The sequence below is a fragment of the Tachysurus fulvidraco genome, chromosome 4, assembly GCF_022655615.1.
Source record: "Tachysurus fulvidraco isolate hzauxx_2018 chromosome 4, HZAU_PFXX_2.0, whole genome shotgun sequence".
NCBI classification, from domain to species: domain Eukaryota; kingdom Metazoa; phylum Chordata; class Actinopteri; order Siluriformes; family Bagridae; genus Tachysurus; species Tachysurus fulvidraco.
Genome location: NC_062521.1, coordinates 2,953,164 through 2,966,227, shown reverse-complemented (window position 1 = coordinate 2,966,227; position 13,064 = coordinate 2,953,164). Strand labels below are relative to the sequence as shown.

At 40.0% G+C, this 13,064-nt stretch overlaps 1 protein-coding gene and 1 long non-coding RNA gene across 4 annotated transcripts in view; one reads left to right on the top strand and one right to left on the bottom strand.

Moving 5' to 3' along the window:
* Positions 1-7,090, bottom strand: part of fam204a (family with sequence similarity 204 member A) — an 11,964-nt gene extending 4,874 nt beyond the window's left edge. For 2 of the 3 annotated variants that reach the window (XM_027165898.2, XM_047812927.1), the window contains exons 1-5: positions 6,681-7,090; positions 6,308-6,395; positions 6,137-6,173; positions 5,479-5,581; positions 4,798-4,887 (exon numbers count right to left, since the gene is read on the bottom strand). In XM_027165898.2, coding sequence (XP_027021699.2) covers positions 4,798-4,887; positions 5,479-5,581; positions 6,137-6,173; positions 6,308-6,395; positions 6,681-6,899 — 537 coding nt within the window. In that variant the 5' untranslated portion in view covers positions 6,900-7,090. Of the gene's footprint in view, positions 1-4,745; positions 4,888-5,478; positions 5,582-6,136; positions 6,174-6,307; positions 6,396-6,680 lie in introns of all 3 variants that reach the window. The other variant, XM_047812928.1, reaches the window with a different exon arrangement.
* Positions 7,091-8,640: 1,550 nt separating this feature from the next.
* On the top strand, positions 8,641-9,579 carry LOC113655239. The gene is made up of 3 exons (XR_003443658.2): positions 8,641-8,700; positions 9,071-9,165; positions 9,277-9,579. It is a non-coding gene; the product is annotated as an uncharacterized LOC113655239 (long non-coding RNA).
* The last annotated feature ends 3,485 nt before the right edge of the window (positions 9,580-13,064 follow it).

The following is a 13,064-nucleotide window of genomic DNA, read 5'->3' as shown; positions in this document are numbered from 1 at the left end:
AATCAGATTATTGAGCCTGAAACACAGACAAGAGCCTCAAAACGAGGGCTTTATTTATTTCTTTTCTTCTTCTTCCAGCAGATGCCCCTCTGAGAGACTTCCTCATTTCTTGTAATGCTGTTTGTCAAGTTGGTGTTGAGATGATACGAATCCTTCATCTCCTCCTCCTCCTCCTCTATGGTTCATGTTTGTACATTGCTTTGTGTGAACTAAGATGCGATCTCGAGCCTTAAGTTATCTTTAACCAAAATCCGACGCTAACGGAGGTCGGCCGCTGCACATCACAATGTCGTTGAATATTTTTCTACAACAGCACACCACGTACGGTACAGCGGCTTGTCGAAAGATATCGTCGAATGTGATACGGTTTCCATGGTAACGGCTCATTTGTAGAAATGTTTAAGTAAGGAGTCTCCAGTGCCAGTGTTTCTTAATGGTTAGAAAATATTCATTAGCTTCAAGAAGGAAAACAAACAAACAAACAGGCTGCTATAATGCTATAACGTCTCTCATTCCTTGTCTCATGGATGTTCCATAACATTAAAAGTACTAGAAATGATTAAAAAGCCCAGAATTTCATTCATTAATACGTTAAAAAAGTAGAAAATACTTTTGAAAATACTGTGGTGTAAGAGGACCATGGTGATTATTAAAGGTAATAAAATGCATCATCATCAGCATCAGCATCAGCATCATCAGCATTGTCGTTGTCGTCGAGTTTGCAAGGAGAAAGATTTAAACCAGAAAAAAACAAAAAAAAAAAAACAGAAGCAAGTCATAGCCTTTTTTTTTGTACTGAAGCTGCATCACATGAAGTCTCTTGACACTGGGTGAGCTAGTTATATTTAGCAGCCACTTAATGTTATGCTAATTAGTGAAATTAATTGCAGTTTATGAAACTTAAAGCTGTGTCACAGAATGTGCAATAATGAAAGAATGGAGACGCATGTGTTCCTTAATTGGAACGAGCGCATCGTTTAATCTAGTGCGGAACACAGCCGAGCGGGTTGAAGGGCCGGGAATCTGTTCTCACGACGCCGAGGCTCGGGAAGATTCACGCGGCAGGGAAAAACATCTACACTACAATGTTGTACAAGTTGTTACACCACAACAACAACTTGCTGAGAAAGTTCAGAAAACACTACAGGGAGTGCAGAAAATGTTCCACTTGACTCTTATTTACAAAAGAACAACACGTTGACATTTTTATCCATTTAAAGTTACATTTAATTGCTGGAGTTCGACATGCACCGTGCCATACTTCCACAACATTAATTTTGTCTCTAAAAGGAGCAAAAGTACCATGTCATTATAAAGTAGCTACAAACGGATAAAAGGTACCATGTGTCGTTAGACTGTAGCTATAAACAGATAAAAACTACCATGTGTCGTTAGACTGTAGCTATAAACAGATAAAAACTACCATGTGTCGTTAGACTGTAGCTATAAACAGATAAAAACTACCATGTGTCGTTAGACTGTAGCTATAAACAGATAAAAACTACCATGTGTCGTTATACTGTAGCTATAAACAGATAAAAACTACCATGTGTCGTTAGACTGTAGCTATAAACGGATAAAAACTACCATGTGTCGTTAGACTGTAGCTATAAACAGATAAAAACTACCATGTGTTGTTAGACTGTAGATATAAACAGATAAAAACTACCATGTGTCGTTAGACTGTAGCTATAAACAGATAAAAACTACCATGTGTTGTTAGACTGTAGCTATAAACAGATAAAAACTACCATGTGTCGTTAGACTGTAGCTATAAACAGATAAAAAGCCACGCCATTCTTCGAGAAGGTTTATAATGAGCTTCGATGTTACAGAACGTTTTTCGACCAATCAGAATCCAGCCTTCATATAGGACCTGGGAGGAATCGCTTCTTCTTCGCGTGTGGTTCTAAGCGACGGATTTTTGAGCCCCGGAAAAGAAACGAGGCTTGACGTGTCAAAGCTCTTCCACGAGCCGTGCCAAAGAAACCTGTGTTCTGTCTTTTCATACTCGGACAAAGATGAAAGGAGCGTGAGAAATCTGAAAAAGGCTTCACACAGTCAGATTAAAGGCACACGACGTCATTAACGGACTAAAGAGGATACACGAGAGTTGGGAAATTTCAATCATCTCTTCAAAGTGTATGAAGATATACAGGCTTGTTTGAGGATGAACAGGTTGAAATTGCAGCGGGAATAATCCGTATATAAATAAATAATCGGACAATAAAACACCGGGAGACTTCGGCTATCTCTGTGTTTCACTCGCAGCTAAGCACCTTATTGTCATGGTATAGAATTAGAACACGGAGCGCGTGATACCTCCGATACGTACCTTATTAAGACCTTGAAATGGAGGCTCGCCACAGTCGGGATTAGTGATTTATTTCGTGTCACTGAGGTGTTTGGAGGACTGTTTAGGCTCGAAGGAGAAGCGCAAAGAGAGCCATCTGTAATCGGCGCTTGCCGGATTAGAAATTAAGGCGTAAAATGCTGCGCTAACTCCTACACCGTCCCCGATGACCAATCGACACGTCCCTCCGTTTATTTCCGGCTTGTGGCCGGGTGTGACGCTGGACCGAACCGTCGTACACACAAAAGTGTAGAAGAATCCACAAAGGTTTAGATTAAACCGTTAGACACGATGGCTATGCTAAAAAAATTAAAAAAAAAGGTTCTTCAAGCGTTTTTAAAGGCAGTGGTGGAAACTACTGATGCTAGTGACCCGGGGGTTATGAGACGACCCGCACATCACTAGTACAGACTAGTGATGCGCGGGACGGTTTTTTTCCCAACTCGCGGGTCCTGTTTTTATGAAATTATTGGCCCGCCCCGGCCCACACCGCAGTAAAGTTACCATTTCTTTACCCGCCCACACCCAACCCGTGGGTCGCCTGCATGACCCGCGGGTTATGAGACGACCCGCGCATCACTAGTGGAAACCATAACCCAGAACTAGAGACAGAGAAACACTCTGCTGTAGGATTTCTCACAGATCCTTTGAAGACCCGAAGGATCCTTAATGGTTCAGAATGTTCTAAGAAGGAACACAGTTAAATACATCCATCCATCCATCCATCCATCCATCCATTTTCTGTAGTTGTTATCCTACACAGCATCGCAGGGCCTGGAGAAAACCTGAGAACAGAACTAGCAGTAACCCACATGTGCATGGCGTGTGCCACGCTTCTATCAGGACAGGACTGGAGAGCGTGAGAACGTCTGAAGTCCAAACCTCATGCGGTCTAAAAAGCTTTCAGGGGTAAGAATCGGCAGGTTTGTTCGTTAATGCCGTGTTCACTGAGTGCTGAAAGAGAAATCTGCATGACATCAACGTTCGAGTCGATGAAGATGAAGACTAAGGAACTGAGTGGTCATGAAAACATCACGGGGAGAAAAAAAAAAAAAAAAAAAAAGAAAACGGTCACATTTCATCCTGATAAGGTTTGATGAGGAAATTAAGTCTGCGGTGAAAAGGTTGCCAGTTCATATCCCAGCATCGCCCGAGAGCCTGGTTGACTCCTGGAACAAAACCCTCGACCCACATCTCCTCTGCTGTCTGATTGGACTCTGTGGTGCCTGAAGCATGAAGAAATGTAAATCTAAAGTAGGTACGTTTCTGCATGTCGGTGTTCCACCCTGAACACGGCGTGCACGTGTACGCTACGTGACAACTCTTCCGTGTAAACTCTAATAGAATATTCCAGAAAAACAGATAAGATCTTTGCTTAAGATAAGATTTCAGCAGGAACTCTGGGGATTCGATTATTCTCAGCAACCTGAGAGGGAAATTGGCTGTTTGTTAATAAGGCGGTTGTTTAATGCTTGTTCGCACTGGAACACGGCTGTTAGGGACATGCTTATCATGTCGCTTTGAACAAAAATAAAGCGTGGTGGGAATTTATGCGGAATTTGTGTGCGGCAAATAGCGGCGTTTTCACACTCTTACCGGAGGAAACACAAGCTGTAATTGATTACGGGTGAACTTGCTATTCAAGGTTAACGAGATTAACGCTGCTCCACCCAATTAAGCTGGTTAAATTATTCGTTTGTGGTTTGTGGCAGTCGAAAAGGAGAAAAACATGGAGCTGAAGAAACATGACATGGAAAGCAACTGATACTGAGCTGAAAAAATACTCATACTGAAATGGGTTTAAAGTCTTGGCCCTGATATCAGTTCAAATCTAACTGGTCCAACCTAAACACCAAACATCTGCTCGGGAATCTCAGCCTCGACCCTGGAAAACGGGCGGATTGGATTGGAGACGCCTCGGAATAAAAAAGTTCTGAGACACAAAACTACTTCTTGCTACGAGTGCAGAGTCCGAGAGCGAAGAACATCTTTTTAACCGCAATTACACGTACGCGAGTGTTCCATTTTCTGCCAAATTAGCTCGGAAGCGCTTGATCCCGCTCACCTTCCGTAAGAGGTGCCGTTTTCCGAACTGCAGGCGGTGTGTTCGGTTCCCGAGCGCACTTCAAAGGTGCAAACTCGCGCCTCAAATATTAAAAAAAATGTAAAGAGTGCATTGTTACTGCCGTTAAAAAGACAAGCTGAAAGTGCTGTAGACTTCAAAAAAAATAGATATATATATACGGCTTTCTATTAACTCCAATTGAAAAGGGCTTCGGGACGTCCGGCCCATGTATAAAAGGCGGTGTGTGTGAAAAAGAGAGAGAGAGAGAGAGAGAAAGAAAGAGAGAGAGAGAGAGGTTGTGTCTTTGCGGGCAAAATGGCCACCGACCCATTAGCTGGATTTGTCGCGCTCAGAGCGATGTCTTATCGGCGTGACGTACCTCACGAGTAGCCAGCCGGTCGCTCAACTCCTCCGCCTTCCCATAATCCCCTTCGGCGATGGCTCGCTCCATGCTCTTTTCCAGGCCTGACTGAAGATGAGAAAGGGACGGAGGGGGCGAGGAAAAATTAAGTTATTTTCAAATAGAAATAGAAGAGGAGGAAAAAGAGGAAGGGGGAAAAAAATATATCAAAGACTAACTTAAAAAGCGCCTCGGGCTGGTTTTTTTTTAATAGGACTTCCATTACAACAAATATGGAGATTTTTCGTCTCACAAATGAAAATTGTTACTCGATTAAAAGCCGAACGCTTCAGAAACGCCGCAGATTATCAGCGGCATACACTGGTCTTTAATTACGCATTTCCATTTCACATCAAACACAGAAGTACGTTTGATGGAAAGAAAGAAAAAAAAAGGCGGGAAAAGTGGTAAATAAAAAAAAAAAACGAAACATCTGCAATAAACCTTTAAAAAAGAGAAAGCTTATAATTCCAGACTGGGGTTTAAATGGCTTGTGGGAATGAAAATGTTTAAGATGTATACAACAAAAAAAAAATGCAGAACACTTTATAAAGATTTAATGATATTTACATTTCGACAGAATTGTGTTTCTGACGTAAAAAATTTAAACGGAATCAAACCGAGTCGAATACGTCACGCGAAACGTTTGTCCGGTCGTACCTTTGGCGAAGGACGGCTACACGGAGGGGGCTGAAATCTGTCATTGGTGCCGAAATACTGGGTCAGATCTTCCCATTTCTTCATCCGAACCTCCTCATCATCCCTGAGCAAAGAATCAGAATGAGAACCTGAAGGCTAACCCTCGATCTTATGGGTTATGTTTTAATAACAAAGTTTATACTATTATGTTAAGTATCTTTATTTGCTGTTTCTTTTTTATAGTAATGCCTGTAGTGGATATTTCGCACAATCTGAGTGTAAACTTTAAAGCTAGAATCAGTGCACACGTCCTTATTTTAGCTGGAAGCAAAATTAAAGCAAAGTCTTTAATAGGACGGTGACAATGAACCTGCCCGAGATCTCACACCGGCATCAGGAGGTGCAGGGCGAGCGGTTCACACTCATATCACGTCAGCATGATGCTTTCGCTCGCTACTGTAGCCGCATCCTGGTGTCGCGGCTCTTCGTTAGCACTCGGCTGGTGTGTTTTTAAGGGAAGACGTGAGAAGGCCGCTGCATCGTGCTCTAGATCATTTTTAAGGCGCTTTAAGGGCTGGATTCAAAACCGTCATCGAACCCAAACACGAACCCAGTTTAGATGTTAGATGTTGTATAAAATGTGAACGAGGCAAAAGATAAAAAATGAGATTTACTCAACCTTTTCTCTTCGGCAGCTTTCTGTTTTTGAGCTCCACCTGTTCACATGAAGGAAAAATAAAATCTCGACGCATGTTCTATCCATCTACATTATTTACATGCGTCTACAGGCATAGCGTCTTCACTTGAACTCGATTCTAGTAACGAAATACAAAACAGAAACGAATAGTACCATTTCTGTGACGTTTTTTCCCACGTTTTCTTACTGGGGGTTTGTCCATCTTCTGAGTCTCTCTTTCCTTCTGCAGGTCTTTAAATTTCTTGAATAATAAAAAAAATTTATTGTTTTGAGAAACACAACCATACAGATTTGGACCGGTCATTACTCATTAATCATGGTCATAAAGATCATGTTCTTTAGTACGGAATAATTGTAAACAATGTTATTATAAGACTCGATTGAACAAGGAATACGCAATGACATTAAAATGCAGCTAATTTGCATACTGAACGTCATTGGCTCTTAGATTTTATGACGTAATGACACTGTTTTGTTGTTCATGCACTTTTAAAAGGCAATATTTTATAGATAAATCGGTACACACGTGCCACAGATCTTGAGACACTCCTGGCAAACAGTTGTCAGGACATGATGATGATGATGATGATGATGATGAGTCGTTCTGCACATTCTGGTCGCTCTCAGCAGGACATTTCTCGGTTTCAGTGCCAGTTCGTGTCTTGTCTTCATCAGTGTTCTCCTCTTCCTCATCAGGACTCAGATCAGCCTCACTGAGTCCCTTCGGAAGGAGACCGCTATACATGACACAGCTTTATTTTGTACTTCTGTCGATTAATAAGATTACTTTCTGCTTGTAAAATATATCCGGTTTAAGTTATCCTCACTTACATTAAGAGGTTTGATAGTATTTTTGACATAAAGGTCCATCTATTGAAGCTAGGAGGCAGGTTTAGAAATAGCCATTGTTATTGTTCGCACTTCCGTGTTTTTGCCAAAGAGGATGGCGTTGATTGGCTGGATCGACTAGCGCGCAGAAGCAACAACAAATCTGATTGGTCAAGCTCGAATTGCTTTCAATTGGATATATAGTGCACTAGGTAGGGAGTTAGTAGTCATCATTATACACACTGTATAGTGCACAATTATAGGCAGTGAGCATACATTTGGGTTTATCCAACATTTATTCCAATAAATTACACAGAGATCTGAAGCTAGTTCAAGCCTTTTCTTATTTATCAGACTGCAAAGGGAATTATATTATATAATAAAAAATAAACCATCAACAGTAAACAGCAACATAACTGATAAAATGATTCCATTAAAACAGTCATAAATCACACACACACACACACACACACACACACACACACACACACACACACACACACACACACACACACACACACATATATATATATATATATATATATATATATATATAGTGTATTTTTTTCTACATATTACTTATGAAAATATTATAATAATTGCAATAATAATATTGTATATAATAATGATAATAATAATAATAATAATAATAATAATAATAATAATGTAATTAAAAGCCTTGCATTTTCAAAACAAAATTATTTAAAGCCTTACAAAATTTTACTAAACACCTCACATTAATCCTATAATAATAATAATAATAATAATAATAATAATAATAATAATAATAATAATAATAATAATAAGTAATTAAAATCCTTGCATTTCCAAAAAGACATTTTTTTATTTAAAGCCTTACAAAATTTTATTAAACACATCACATTAATTCTATAATAATAATAATAATAATAATAATAATAATAATAATAATAATAATAATAATAATAATGTAGCTCTATACATTTATTATGAATAACATTATAGATATAAGTACATTTTTGTTTTTTACTTTAGTCGGGTTAAGTCTCTTGTCTCGTTGTAAGAATATGTCAGTCTTTTCTCTTCCTTCCTAATGAAAATAGATGCTAAATTAAAACTCATCCATCCCTGTGTGTGTTGACTGCTCGGGTTTATTCCCCCAGCTGAGCATCGCTCATTATCATTCCCATGATTAGCATGTTAATCTTGTATGGCCTGTGGCGCTGAAAGCTGAAAACAGCTGCTTAAATTGCTTATTTATATCAAATGACATCAGTGTTGTATTTTTTTTTTTCCCTCGCTAAATGGGTTGTGGGCTTTGTGCCTAATTGCAAAACCTATTGACTTAAACGATTTGTTTACCCTGCGCTGATACAGGAATAAAATACCCACGTGTATTGTTTGGTAGTAATGTAGACAGTTTATAGACAATATAGACAAGGAGAAGTCATGCCTCATCTGTACTTAATACTTCATTAATATGACAACCTCTTATTAAAATATTACACTTACTTTGTATTGTAACACTACAGTTTTTTACACTTTGTATATCCTGCTGATTTCATAGCAAATGGCTTTATAAAAGTTAAGGAAAACACTACACAGGCAAAATAATGAACATGTTATTTGATTAGTAAAGCTTTTAATTTGTGTATAAATTTGAAATTGTTCCTGGAAGGTAAAGCAGCACCGAGACCAGAAGATGAGCAGCAGCGAGCATCTACTTTGCTCCAGAATTGGTTGGTTGCCCATGGGCACTGTGGATTTGACACCAGAGTGCTGATGAATCTCATCTATTTAATGTGTTTATGTGTGCTAAGCCTACAAAGCTTATTGCTGCTCAATGGAGTGGCGCAAATGTACCTAACCTCCCTCTCTCTCTCTCTCTCTCTCTCTCTCTCTCTCTCTCTCTCTCTCTCTCTCTCTCTCTCTCTCTCTCTCTCTCTCTCATCGTTCATAGCTTGGTTAAAACTGTTTTATACCCTGCATTAATCAAGCAGAGTTTCTTTCTAAAAACACATGAAATCATGAATAAAACTAGAATGCTGAAATGTCTGATTATTCATTTACATTAAGCAAAAGCACCTTTTGTCTGCTTTATCCTAACAGACCCTTTATTGACTCCACATCACGTCTCTGAAGTGTAACAGCTTCCGAACCCCTTGACGCGACTGCAAACACTGATAAGTGTTTCTCACTGACAGGTGAGTCTGAAAAATAAATAACGCAAGACCGACATGATGGAATTATGAGCCTCGATGTTAACACGGACCATTAAAACGAAGGCTTTGTCTCTCGCATTTTGTCTCATACAGTTCCAAACGATCCACGGTGTCAAACGTTTGGTCAGTGCTGTCATGTGAGAGGAAGACCTCAGCTTTGAAACGTTACTCGTACAATATTCCCTCTGGTTTTGGACCTAATAGACCTAACAGAATGCATGTCTGATCTATTTATAAATTCCCTAGGATGTCATCAGTGTTTTCTTTTCATATAACCTATGAAGTGTTACAACGTCACTTACTATCATGTCACCATAGCACCCGGATCACCGGAGATAATAGCCTAATCTACAATTTTACCCAATGTACAGTAAACCCATCTAGACCCATGTAGTTATCACGTTCTTAAAGTATGTTTATCTTTTACAAGCTTAAACTATATAAAAACATCAAGTTTGGTCTCCAGTGTCATTTATACACTTATATATTATTTTCGTATGTACAGCCAACACTAGGTTTATTGAAGCTAAACCAGAGGCCATAGACTTCTGTTCCTATCAGCAACAACAACGATGCCAGGACGAATCTACATCTAGACACTACACAAAAATATCTCACCTCTCTATTCATATAACCTGAGAATGTTATAAAAGACATCAAGGCTTTTTTTTTTATTCACAGGCCTCGAGGTATTTCTTGTAGAATGTTAAAAAAAAAAAGAGAGAGAGAGAGAGAGAAAGAAAATCACTGCCCTAAATCAGTCTGAACACCGGCCACAATGTGACACTCTGTCAGAGTAAATACGGTCTAATAAATGAATTAGCTCCATAAATAATGCCTGTAATGACATTTTAACGGACAATAAGTCTGAGCGTTGTCAGGAAAAAAAAAAGCGTGTTGATGTATGAGTTTCATGCCTCAGCAGTTCCTCGAAATGAATCGGCTCGGGAAGATAGCGGAGGCCATCGCGACGGGCCCGTTTCCCTGGAATTATCGACTTGTTGTCAATTTGCACAGCGGAATTACACATGCAAATTGTGCCGCCTGCACAAACACCACTTTGCCGATGATAAAAACAAATTAACAGAGGCTATAGAACGAGGATTTATTTCACTCACGCGCCCGGGTCAAGCAAGACACGTGTTTGACGATTGTGTGTACCCAATTTTGCTGTAATTATATCTGCAAATTATTCTTTGTAATCTTATTATTTCTTGCCCCAACCTTCTTCTTATGCTCATAATTAGCATCGTGCGCTTCCCGCTTTAAAAACAATCCGTCCGTCCGCTTGTGGCCCACTAATCTGATTCGAGTTGTTTTCCTTTCTCCTTTCTCTGACGCCTTGGTGCGCGGCTCAAAGGGTCGAAGGTCAAGGGTTTTTAAAAGCAGCGGTCCGACCGAGTCAAACCGCAATGGCCTTGTAATAGGGTTCATCGTATTCAGAAGCCAAACGAAGAGTCGGACTCGTCGCCCTCCGAGTCGGCCATTAGATATCTCATTTACTTTGTACACACTTGGCTAATCTGCTCTAATGAATTCCGCCACCCCGAGCCAGATCCAGATGACTTAAAAAATTATTACCCTTCCCTCGGATGTGCCATTTTTTCTCTCTCATTTCCAGGCTCCACTCCGCCGTCTGTCACACTGAGATACTCATAATTAGGGGTTTAAGATGATTAGTTTATCGCGCCGCACTTACTGCCTCTTATCCGCCAAGGCCCCAAAAACTTAATAAGCGGCTCTGAGTTTTAAACTCGGAAATGACCAAGAAATGGCAAGAAATAATGAAGTGCAGCCCGAGCCAAAGAAAAGGGCCACCACGAGACAACAGTAATTCAACTGTGAAATAGAAACGCAGCAGCTGGTAATCAATAAGGAAAATAATTTGCTATAAAAGGCAGAGGAGAAGGATGAGGTACAGTAGCATGCACAATGTCATCTCTGAACCTTAAATGTTCGTCATCCGGTTGTCCGGATGTCAAACGTGTAATTAAATCGGTATTATGTGGAGTGTGGAGTGGTATCAGTTTGTGTAGCTGTAGAGTTGGGATTTAATTATGCACGTTACAGTTCAGCGATCCGAACCAAATATACGGTGTATCATTCTGATTGGTTATAAAAATGTTGCTTAAATTCTACTACATGCAATTTCTAATACATTATTGTTTCTATAGTAACAGGGTCACGTGTAGGACGTGTGTGGAAGGAGTCTCCGGTGTAAGAGCTTTAGAATTGTCAGTAGGATTTATAACAGGATAAGAAGAAAATATTATTACCTCTGGAAAACATTTTGATTTCTAATGAGGGAACTGTTTATAGACGATGCAATAACAAGAACTTAGTTAATCCTATAATAATAATAATAATAATAATAATAATAATAATAATAATAATAATAATAATAATATGCAGTGTTGTTCAGTTCATTAATAAAAAGTTTGACACTTCATGAAGTGCTGTTATTGGGAAATATTCACCTTCAGGGTTAAATGAGTAAATCCGCTTGACACTGAGCCTCTAAACATGTTATTGATTATTTTCCTATAACAGCATGGCACAAAGTGGTTTATTCTTTACACTTTACATAAAATAGTGTTTATAGTATTAATACGGGTCTCCTGTAACACAGTAAAACATCATTCATTCAATCATTCATTCATTCATTTTCTACCGCTTATCCGAACTTCTCGGGTCACGGGGAGCCTGTGCCTATCTCAGGCGTCATCGGGCATCGAGGCAGGATACACCCTGGACGGAGTGCCGACCCATCACAGGGCACACACACACTCTCATTCACTCACACACACACACACTACGGACAATTTTCCAGAGATGCCAATCAACCTACCATGCATGTCTTTGGACCGGTGAAGGAAACCGGAGTACCCGGAGGAAACCCCCGCGGCACGGGGAGAACGTGCAAACTCCACACACACAAGGCGGAGGCGGGAATCGAACCCCCAACCCTGGAGGTGTGAGGCGAACGTGCTAACCACTAAGCCACTAAGCCACCGTGCCCCCCTAGTAAAACATCACGATAAACTTTATATCTTTATGTCCTTGTGAAACTGTTGAACTCCTCTATCAGTCTGGAAGTGTCTGTAATCACAGCCGGATGGATATTGTTATTAATAATACCTTTCAAATTGACAATTTGTCCTCTTTTAGGAGCAGGACTCCAGCAAGCTCTGTGCCCAATTATCTGTTTTTTTTTTTTTTGCCGCTTTATTTTAATCTCGTTAGTTTCGGACCGTCTTCCTGGAGGCTCGTGGATGAGTGTGAAATTTAGCTCGGGCCGATCGGAGCTCGTTTCCGATCAGACGAAAGCAGCTTTTTTAATTGGTGACAGCTAATGGAGATGAAACACACCTCACACTTCCAACTCCACTTTCCAGACCTGATTTGAAACCAGGTGACAGCAGGTATCCATTCTTTCAGTCCCTTTAACTTTCACACTATTTTTCCTCCCCGCCATACGCACCGAACAAATCTTTAAATATTAATAGCTCGGCCCCGCCCTAAATGAAAATACGAACAGCAGGAGATAGGTATCATTAAAGATGAAAGAGGATCGCAAATTGAATTGGCCTCCGAGACTTTGCTTAATACACAGCGTGCGAAAGTCCACACCAACTTTAAAAAGGAGTTTTTATAAAAGTCCTCCTCACCTTAAATTTCTCATTTTCACAGAGGGAACCGCTTAGCGTCTGGTTGTTAATTTGTGCGTGCCGCCCCTGTAATCATTCCATTACCTTCTCCGACATAAAATGATGCCTCTGAATAATGGAAAATATTACCTGATGAATTCATTTAGGAGATAAGATCGGGCGTAAGGGGCTTAAATGCCATCTTAAATTACATGCAGGCATCAGGAAACTTTC